The following is a 10942-nucleotide window of genomic DNA, read 5'->3' on the forward strand; positions in this document are numbered from 1 at the left end:
ATTTGAGCTGTTTGTTTTTCCCTCTTTCTCAAAGAGTGGGGCTCTGCTTGGGAAGGTGGCGCTGATAAACCGTGTGTGTGTGTGTATTTCCAGTCTCCGCACTCCCCAGGGTGACTTTAGCTTTGGAGCTGTCTGAGATAATCATCTGTGGAATGCTGGTTATTCAGTTGCAGATGCTTTATATTTGCTAGATGGATTTGCTTTTTTGCTTCGTGTTAAACAGAAATTATATAGCAAGAAAAAGGACCTAACGGGGTGGGCAAACTATGGCCCGTGGGCTGCATCTGGCCCATGAGAGCTTTTAATCCGTCCCTTGAGCTCCATTGCCCCGCTCTGGCCAAGGAGCAGAGTTTGCGGCTTGCTCTGCTCCGGCGTCCTGATCCTGCTCCCCAGCAGGAGCGTGGGCGGATAGGGGGAGCAGGGCAAGCCCCTGACCCTGCTCCCTGGCTGGAGAACCGGGTGGTGGAGTGGGGCAAGTGATGGGGTGGACCTGCCCTGGATGATAAGTGTGGGGGCCATGGCCCACCCAGGCCCACCTGTGGCTACGTCCTGGTGCAGCGTGTCTTTTCTGATTTAAAAAAAAAACAAAAAACATTGTGGTCACAGCTCTTTGTTCATGGCCTGCCATACAATTTCCATACCCAGATGTGGCCCTCAGGCCAAAAAGGTTGCCCACCTCTGACCTAACAGGTTGCCTTGTTATGTGTTTAAATAAATCATTCAGCATTTCCTAGGTTCGGACTTCTTTCCATGCATTGCTTCATGGAAGTGTTTGTTAGGGGAGACCGTTTAAGTGGAGGGCTCTAACCAAGCCTTCAAAACTCTGTCTCTTCCCCATCTACCTATTTTGGTAAGGATGACAGGATCTTCAGAGAGCTGCAGTAAAGCACCAGTTTGATGGAGGGGAGCTTTGGAATTACTGGTTTTCCATATAACATTTCTGCAAATGCATTGGCTTTTGACCAACCTCCAACACAGCTTAGTGCTGCCAAGAACTCAGACTTCTGAGTGTGCTGTGTGACAAGGTGATGACCCACCAAGCTGTTTTGCTTTCTTTCCTCCAGATGAGTAAAGTTTGGAATGAACTGAAGCCGAAGTTGAGCTGCCTGTTTGTGGGACCCCACAACATGCCGACACCACCGTTGTCACCCCCAGAGGGCAACTTCTTTTCCAATTAACGCTCCGAGATCTGACACTGACCAAGTCGAAGTGCAGTCCAGAGAGGGGTGTGACCTCTATCTCCAGATATTAAAAGGAATCCTCCAAACAGCTATTTTTATACTGCTGCTTTGAGCTGCTCTCTGACTTATGGACAGACTGGAAACAGAAGCACATACACATACAGAGCACATACAGAGAGAGAGACAATCTCTTGATTTTTGTTCTTTATTTTGAAGAAGACTTGGGGCACGACTGAGATTCTTTGCCCCAGAGGTCCTCTGCCTAAGGACTGGAAGTGGCTTGGTACATCACGTGCTGCAGTTCAGCTATTGCTGAAGTCCCATGCCGCTCATACTAACTACCCTCTTACAGCTATCTACACATATACTGGCCAATGTCTACAGTGCTGAGACGCACAGGATGTCCAAAGCATTCCTTGCTATTTAAGCTTGGGACCCAAACCAGAGGCATATGTGGGTAAGGAGAGCTGAAGGCTAGCCTCCCTTTCTCCCCAGGTTCATTGGTTAGGTGTTTGATTTCATATTGCTAGATCCACATGCAAAACAGGGGAAAGCTTCTGGGTGGCTCTCTGGCTCTGCTGGGTGGGTCAGTGCTGGTTGTGATGTTTCCCAGTGTGGGAGTTGAACCTGTGTCACAGGAAAGCACAGGGCATATTTGCTCATAAGTAGTAATGTGTGGCCACAGATTACCTTGCTGAACAGCATTTCTTATGGGAGTCTGCCTGCCACATGCATAGAAAATAGCTGACTGAAACGATGATACACCCCTTAGAAAGGGATAACTTTTCATACTGTTGAAGCAGGACAGCTCTGGGGTGATTAACTTTCCTGGGAAGAGCTGGAGTCTTCACTCCTGGGTGTCTGTGTTACACGCTGGTATCCTCAGAGGATGGCTGCCTGTAAAAGCCCAAATTGGCTAAGGCTGATGTTCCCTCTGATCTACTGTTAATTGTTACATAACCAGGACAGGACTGAAAATGATCAGTTCATCAGCAAGAGTCAGTATTTATCATGGTGATGCTGCCGCTCTTTTCTGGCAGCACCACCATGATCATCTTCTCTTGAAGATGAAGGCAAACGCCTTGAGGTGAAGGAGGCAATAAGCTTTAAGTGAGTGAAAAGGAAACACACTAGCTAGGAAGAATGAGCTGTCAAATTTGGACCATAATTATTTCCCTAGTCCAGGTAACTTGTCCATTTAGGGGGAGTATTTCAACCTCTCTAATCCTAGAATTCTGATTCTTATATATAGTGTTTAGTTTCTGCTGCAAGAGGAACTATGATTGAAATAACGAAAGTTACTTGACCTATGTCGCTAAGCTAATCAGTGTTCTGGTGTCTGGGACAGGCAGGACCCTTCCATCTTTGAGAAACCACCACTGTGGGACAGGGGCTACACTAGATTGTCCTACATAGGACACTGGGTGTGTCTACGCTGCAGTCATCAGATGTGACTACACCATGTGTAGGCATAGCCAAGCTCGCTATACTCTAGCTAGCTCAGCTGCTGGGAGCAGTGAAGCCCTGGCAGCGCACAATTCAGCGCTGACTGTACAAATGTGTCCAGAACCCGGGTAATTACTGGGATGACTAGCTCATGCTGAAACCCATGCTGCTATTGCTTCGCTCCTCCTCACACACAAGCTAGCTTGATTAAACTAGCTATGTGAACTGCAGCCACACTCTCTTAATGCAGTGTAAACATGCCCGGTGTATGTCGATTTCTCGGTGCTGTGGCTAGAGGGAGCTGCGGTGAATGTAAAAACCGGTCCTACATAGAATGCATTGCTTGTTGCGTGTTAGCAGCTTAAGTGCTAACTCTGTCTAACGCTTGCTCAAAATGTTTCCCTTGCAACTAATCTACCGTGCTTTGCACGAGCCCGAGACAGGTGCCAGTGACTCTTTGGAAGAGAATACCAAGGAATACAGAAGAGATTCTATTCACAAACTAAGACAAATTACTAAGACCACAAATGTATGCACAGTGTAATAATAAACCACCATTTTGAGTGGCAGACAGGAAAAATTTCTCCATTTGACCTTGTTTAGACTAGGAAGATAGGTTGCTTTATGTTAGCTTACATTAAATTTTACTGTGTTTTTAAACAGTGTGCAGACAGGATCAATACTTTTAAAGATGTGTTGCCTGGTTGTGGTCAACCCTAGCTTCCCGCCCCCAGCATAAATCTTTTTATTTGTCTGATAATTGAGGAGTAGTTTGTCTGCTGTTAAACAAATAATCAGAATAAGAAAATACTGTACATTGTCTTTGAAAAGTTTGGATCTCCCGTTTAATCAAATGGGGAGCCGCATTGCCGCTATCAGTTGTCTGATAGAGGCTGATTGTCGGCATAGCAAAGAATTGGCTCTAGTAGAAAGAAACCCTGCCCTTTTCACAGTTATAAAAAGCCTGAAAGTGTAACAGCTATTTCTAAAAACTCTTAAGGCTAATATTAAATATTTAGTGGTCCAAGGGATAACTGCTCATTACTGTTCTTTAAGCAGCAGCCCTTACAGGCTCTGCCTGTGGAATTCAGTAGGATAATCAGATTTATATCTGTCACAGGCTTAACCTATCTTAAAAAGAAATGTTTCATTGGAGTAGCTCGGAGTGAGAATACACCTATTCGTGCAGTCGCCTTGTCCTAGCCCCTGAATGAAGACAGGGATGAGCATACTCTGCTTCACTGAGGACTGCAGTTGTTATTCAACAACTTCTGCTAAGTTTTGGGCAGCTTTCAAGAGAGAAAGAGTGCCTAGTGTTCGTATACCTGATACAGCCAATGCCACATCCCGGGGGATTGCCTTGGTTACTGCTCTCTCTGTGGAGCATCTTCCCTTCACACTGTGGTCCATACAAGCTTTAACTTGCAAACCTATTTTTACAGACTTAGCCATTCTGGTCTGAAGTCCAAATGGGTGGTGGCATGACTACTTCCAGCAGCAGAGAAGGGGCTTCTGCACTTGTATTCTCCTCTTAGTTTAGGGGTCAATGCAGTTCGCAGAGACAGCGTCTATTACAACTTCTCTACTGTGGAAGAGTGAAGGGTAGAAAAGTCAAACTGACTTCAGTTCTCTGTGTGCCCCATATGCAATGTAGAGGAAGCAGAACCAGTTGCTTCCATGGTGCTGTTATGGTCCATGCTGTGTTCAGACTAACAAAGAGAAATAGTGAAAACAAAACATAATGCATTAAATAAGCAGTTCCCAATACCAGAGCTGGTAGGGCATTAACTTGCCAGATTTTTTCCGATGACTGGAATTAGTTTTGAATTAATGTTGAGCACAACAGGAAATGAGTTCAACAGGGCATGCCAGTTAGGGTGTGCCTGCTGCTGCTGTGAGCTCTAGCACCAAAGAGTTAATGTGCCTTTCTGAATGGAAGCTTTCTCTGCACATATTGATCTCATGGGGCTTCCACCCATTTGCGATGTGACTTTGTAGATAAGGCATCCAGACTTACAATTTTCAGTGCAAGAGTGTCTGCACCAGAATGTCTTGAAGAAGCCGGGTCTGTAGATGAGTACGAAGCCGGTGAGGAGAACCTGACTCTTTAGTACAGAAATTGGTCTCCTTTCCACCAAAACAGCCATGTAGCCTGCCTTTCCTATTGCCACCGCTGTTTCTAATTGGAAGGGGACAACATGCGGTGCCCACTCTGACCAGCCGCACAGAAGGGTTTACAGATGGGGAAACTTTCCAAAATATCACTCCCCCCCTCACCTGTGACTTTCTGATGGGATCACTATGTTTAAACAGTGCCTTGTTCTCCTCTTGTCTCTGCTCCATCTGCTCTTCCTTTTTGATCACCCATGGAAGTCACTGCTGAATTTGTAACAGGCTAGCTGCACAAGTTCAAGATTGTGACTTTACTGAAAGATGCAGCAGCAGCTCAGGTGAGGACAGAATTCAAAATACTGGTCTCTGCAATAGCAGCAGAGGTAATAGTGTTTGTAATACAGAATGAATGGCAGGGGCACAAGGCTTGCCACGTGCATGAGGAATGGCACTTTGACTAGTACAGACTATTCAGAGCAGTTGGACGGAGATAGGAAGAGGCAGGCTTGGTTGGAGGATGTGAATTTTACCTGCTTGGGAAAATCCTGTATCTTTGCTTTGCTCAAATAGTCTTATGTATGAAGCACTTTATCAAACTGCAGGAATTAGAAAACTATTACTACAACTGATAGACTGGAAATGTTTACAGATTATATCTCCAACTGTGTTTAAAAAATATGTATTTGTAAGACAAAAAAAAAACAACCTTGTATAAGACATTGAGAGTGGCTTTATTATTTCTGGTATGGACTGATCAAACTCATTGCCCTGCATGCTGAGTTGGGAGCAGACCCAAGCCCTGTACAGCTTACCTGCTGCTGTCTTGGGGTGAAACCTATTAGAAAGCCCCTGCTGAAGGTTCTGAGCTTTATAGCACATTTTCACTTGTCTGCATGAAAAGCTGAGCTGGAGGGACAGTTAATAACCTTAACTATTCATTCACTGTTTAAATGGTTAAGAGAAATGAGAACCTGGGCAGTGCCTAAGCAATGCTATGCAACCACCTTGCTTTATTTTACCTGTTGCCACAACCTCCTGCTGCTTTGAGAGGAAAAGAACTAGAGCCATGCACGGTTCCATGCCCAGCCTCAGCTGGCTCTGAAGAAAAGGAAGCAACACACTGTCCCACTTTGTGGCATGAGTGGGGAAAAGAATTAAGGGGAGTGCTAATTCCAGTGCTGTGAAGAAAGTTAACTATTACACTCCAGTCTCTGTGCTGCTTGGGGCCAGGTCTCCGCTTCTGGACTATTTGTAAGGGCCTTTCAGAAATCATCTTGTCACTTCCCTGGAACATGAATCAGACCATGAATGCCATCTTCATTTTAGTATTTTTAATGTGGAACAGATTATTGAGCTAACTGTTAGAGGAGAAAGGGATACCATTGAATTATGGGAGTCATTACCCAAACCATAAGTGAAACACTCCACACTTTGGAACTGCACCAGCACAAGAACTGCTGTCTTTTGTTCTCCCTGAGGAGAAAAGCCACTTTTTCTCCTCCACCCATCCAGTAGATAAATCTCCTCTGCTGAGAAAGGAGAGCATTGCATACAGTGGCCACTGCTATGGCAGGTTCATGTCTAATAGTTGGGGCCTGGCCCAATATGGATAATGATGTATTTGATGAGGGTGGAATGCTGCTGTTTCCTCTTATACCTCCTCCACCTGTCTCAGCGTGTACTCCAGGATAGTGTCTAGCCCCTGGAACTTAAAATAGCCCAGGAACAACTTCTTTTGGAGCAGTAGGGGAAACCAGTAGACATCATCTGGCCACATGTGACTGAAAGGCACCTGATCCAGCTGAAACCACTGTGGGCACATTTCTAAAATAGGAAGAATAAAGAGGTTTGGGTAAACTTATTTCACTGCTGTTTTGTTTTAATGCTGGGTGTCCTAGGAGGGAAGGAAAGCACTTCCAACAACTATGATTCATAGGCCTGCACAGCTAGCTGGCTTCGTTTTGGAGGGACTGTAAGGGGAAATTGTCCAGAGGAAGAAGCAGGACTCTGGGAGGCAATAGGCTGCTAATGTTGCTCAGACAACATAGCCCTACTCAGCCACCACCCCCTTTCTAGTAAACCCTGGCAGGATGCTTCTGGCCAGGAGAATGAGGGCTGAGAGTCCAAAACTAATACTGAGGGTGTGTGTAAGACAAATTCAATGTGCATCATAGAGGCCTACGTGTGCATGGGACCAGCATCACCCCTTCTCCGCGTATGCTTTTAAGTATTAGGAAATAGGGGCAAACAAATCTTCTTTGGGCTGCCACTTGCCCCATACTCCTACCATCGCTTTCTGTTGGCTCTCCATGAAAGCTGTCCGTCCGGAAGATGTGGACTTCCATGAGCTCAGAGTTACCTACAAACTCAAAGGTGATCTGACCCATCTTCTGCAAGTTGTCTACGGTCAATCCACTCTCTTCCAGCAGCTCCCTACAAGAGGAACAGATATCTTTGCATGAGGGCGAGCAGTAGGGAAACACACACTCAACAGTTAACATCTGCACACACACCACTCTAGGGTGAAGGCAGGGAGACATCCTGCATCTTTTGCACAAACACGTTGTTCTAGTAACTAGAACCTCAGTGCTGGTGTGAGGCTTAGTGTGTGCAGTGCTTTGAGAACTTTTCAAATACTTATTATTAAATGCTGAATTATTCAAAGCATCCCATCTACCATATTTTCAGCAGTAGCAAGAGCCTAACAAACCAAGAGCACCCTGAAGAAAGGAGGCTCATCTCTCTCCCTCCCTCCATACACTGGCAGTAACTTACCTAAAAGGCTGTTATATAAAATGCAACCAAAGAAGCTCTGTGAGAGGCCAGTTCTCTGCAAAGTAAACTACTTTATGCAGAAGGGAGCTTTGGAATACCCAGAAACAAGTAAAACTGGCTTGTAGCATACCCAGAGATTTACTGAAGCAATGCCAAACTCCCTGCCCATCCAAAGGAAAATTCAGGCATTTGTGAAAGGGCCAGGAGGTTGGGAGACATGGGCTTATGTCAGAAGAACTCTTCTATATGAAGTGGACATTAATTTTATATGAAATTATTGATTCAGCTGTCATCTGCCATGTCACCTTCTGCTGCAATCCCAACAGAGTCCATAAAATAAATAGGAGTGGGCTGGTTCAATCAATAATTGGAGAGAGACCCAAGTGCTGCAGGAAGTCAGTATTAGTGACTCAGCAGCGGCCATTCTTCCTTTGAGCCCTTACTGAAACAATCCTGCAACATGGCCAAGGCAACACCGTGCTTCTTATCTTTTGGATGAAACTTAAAACAGGTTTACCAGAGAGTGTCTGGCACTTTTAGTAAAATAGATATTAATTTGGTATCCTAGCCAAATTACAATTCATGAAATTGTTTAGCACACTATTCATCAGTCATGTCCTCACCTGTTGTGTAGTGCACAGAGACTATTGCAAAAGGTGCTACTTACAGCTCAAGGCATTTTCAGTGATGGGTGAAGTGATTATCTACATCACCCTTAGCAACCTGCCATACTTAATTAGTTTACGAAGTGCTTAGTGATCTTCCCACAAAAGGCACTACAGAACTGACAAGTAATATTTAATTGGGCTGAGGCTTTTGTAATAAATTATATAAGTGGGGGGTGAGCGGGGAATCACCTGCTCAGCTCCTGTGATTTTATCACAAGTCTCCTGATATTTGATCTTTTTCTTAAAGCTTCAGCTTTCATTTTTCAAAGAAAGTTTCCAGCCCTCAACATTTAAGATAAAAGCTTGAAAAACGTGAACCCGAAAGATTCAAAACCCAGACGGCAAATAAAAAACCCCAGGGTTTTGGCTTTAAAAATTATGATTTAAAACAATCTCATGATTTTTTTAAAAGAGGGGCTGACTCGTGGTTTCTAAATGCTGGAGGCTGGTGATACTCCTGAGTTACACACCTGACTTGGAGATGGATGCATAGGATGTGGTCTTGTCTCCCACACCCCCAGGGCGCACGTGTACCCATCTCACCTGTGGGCTGCCTGCTCTATGGTCTCGCCTGCCTGCACTTTGCCCCCGAATCCGTTCCAGCGCCCAGCCCCGAATCCACGTTTCTTCATGCCCAGCAGCACCCGCTGGGGCTCCACCACCAACACCAGGGTGAAGAGCTTGCTTGTGAACATCGCCCCTGTCTGTGCAAAGGGGAGATGGGTCTGAGCCGGGCACTCCTGGGAGAGTGTGATCAGAAATTGTGCCCGCAGTGCATGGGACACACACAGGCAGGGGTGCTGGAACAATTTGTATTGTGGGGGTGCTGAGAGCCATTAGCCCACACTATAAACCCTGTGTATGATGGAAACCACTTCAAGCCAGGCACCCTCATATTTCCAGCACCTATGTACACAGACTGCGTGCGGAAGGGAAGGGACAATAGCCAGGAGGTCATGCTGCTGTGCCCGGTCCTGTCCCCTACTTAGCCCCAGAAATTGCTGATTAAAACCAATCACCGCCCTTCAGGGCCGAGCCCATCACTGCCCTAGCTGCACCTAGCTCGGCTGCTCTGCCCTCCCGCCATCACTAACCTGTCCCGCCTATCTCGACCCCCATCACTCACCTGTCCCGGCCCAGCCTGTCCCGCCTCACATCAGTAACCTAGCCGCCCCCGGCCCGCTCCGCCCCATCACTCACCTGGCCCAGCCCAGCCCGCCCCCCATCACTCACCTGGCCCGGCCCAGCCTGTCCCGCCCCACATCAGTAACCTAGCCGCCCCCAGCCCGCTCCGACCCATCACTCACCCGGCCCAGCCCAGCCCGCCCCCCATCACTCACCTGGCCCAGCCCAGCCTGTCCTGCCCCACATCAGTAACCTAGCGGCCCCTGGCCCACTCCGCCCCATCACTCACCCGGCCCAGCCCGCCCCCCATCACTCACCTGGCCCGGCCCAGCCTGTCCCGCCCCACATCAGTAACCTAGCCGCCCCCAGCCCGCTCCGACCCATCACTCACCCGGCCCAGCCCAGCCCGCCCCCCATCACTCACCTGGCCCAGCCCAGCCTGTCCTGCCCCACATCAGTAACCTAGCGGCCCCTGGCCCACTCCGCCCCATCACTCACCTGGCCCAGCCCAGCCCGCCCCCCATCACTCACCTGGCCCAGCCCAGCCTGTCCCGCCCCACATCAGTAACCTAGCCGCCCCCAGCCCGCTCCGCCCCATCACTCACCCGGCCCAGCCCAGCCCGCCCCCCATCACTCACCTGGCCCAGCCCAGCCTGTCCTGCCCCACATCAGTAACCTAGCGGCCCCTGGCCCACTCCGCCCCATCACTCACCTGTCCCAGCCCAGCCCGCCCCCCATCACTCACCTGTCCCGGCCCAGCCTGTCCCGCCCCACATCAGTAACCTAGCGGCCCCCAGCCCGCTCCGACCCATCACTCACCTGGCCCAGCCCAGCCCGCCCCCCATCACTCACCTGTTCCGGCCCAGCCTGTCCCGCCCCACATCAGTAACCTAGCCGCCCCCAGCCCGCTCCGACCCATCACTCACCTGGCCCAGCCCAGCCCGCCCCCCATCACTCACCTGTTCCGGCCCAGCCTGTCCTGCCCCACATCAGTAACCTAGCCGCCCCCAGCCCGCTCCGACCCATCACTCACCCGGCCCAGCCCAGCCCGCCCCCCATCACTCACCTGGCCCAGCCCAGCCTGTCCTGCCCCACATCAGTAACCTAGCGGCCCCTGGCCCACTCCGCCCCATCACTCACCTGGCCCAGCCCAGCCCGCCCCCCATCACTCACCTGTCCCGGCCCAGCCTGTCCCGCCCCACATCAGTAACCTAGCGGCCCCCAGCCCGCTCCGACCCATCACTCACCTGGCCCAGCCCAGCCCGCCCCCCATCACTCACCTGTTCCGGCCCAGCCTGTCCCGCCCCACATCAGTAACCTAGCCGCCCCCAGCCCGCTCCGACCCATCACTCACCTGGCCCAGCCCAGCCCGCCCCCCATCACTCACCTGTTCCGGCCCAGCCTGTCCCGCCCCACATCAGTAACCTAGCGGCCCCTGGCCCACTCCGCCCCATCACTCACCTGGCCCCGCCCCCATCACTCACCTGGCCCGGCCCAGCCCCCCAACGAACCCGGCCTGGCGGTCCCACGTGCAGCGCCCCTGCGCCGCCGGTTGCTCCGTTGAAAACGGCCCGACTGGAAGCAGGAGCCGGAAAGCCGCTTTCTCCCCTCCCCGGCGCTGCGCGGAGCCGGAAC

General features: G+C 49.7%; 2 protein-coding genes across 4 annotated transcripts in view; one reads left to right on the top strand and one right to left on the bottom strand.

Annotated features, from left to right (window-relative positions):
• Positions 1–6587, top strand: part of SNX8 (sorting nexin 8) — a 32171-nt gene extending 25584 nt beyond the window's left edge. Inside the window, 1 exon segment of the mRNA XM_073361995.2 lies at positions 1065–6587. Coding sequence (XP_073218096.1) covers positions 1065–1178 — 114 coding nt within the window. The 3' untranslated portion in view covers positions 1179–6587.
• NUDT1 (nudix hydrolase 1) lies at positions 5447–10901 on the bottom strand. Of its 3 annotated transcripts, none has more exons than XM_073362000.2 (4): positions 10792–10901; positions 8726–8886; positions 7027–7172; positions 5447–6563 (listed from the first exon to the last, which is right to left on the bottom strand). In XM_073362000.2, exons 2-4 carry the CDS (start codon positions 8875–8877, stop codon positions 6391–6393), a joined length of 471 nt encoding a protein of 156 aa, XP_073218101.1. In that variant the 5' UTR covers positions 8878–8886; positions 10792–10901; the 3' UTR covers positions 5447–6390. The 3 variants fall into 3 exon arrangements, with proteins under 3 accessions (XP_073218101.1, XP_078710670.1, XP_073218102.1); XM_078854544.1 differs by lacking the exon at positions 10792–10901 and adding an exon at positions 10160–10181; XM_073362001.2 differs by lacking the exon at positions 10792–10901 and adding an exon at positions 9416–9426.
• Positions 10902–10942: the final 41 nt, after the last annotated feature.

The sequence above is a fragment of the Lepidochelys kempii genome, chromosome 10 (assembly GCF_965140285.1).
Source record: "Lepidochelys kempii isolate rLepKem1 chromosome 10, rLepKem1.hap1, whole genome shotgun sequence".
NCBI lineage: Eukaryota > Metazoa > Chordata > Testudines > Cheloniidae > Lepidochelys > Lepidochelys kempii.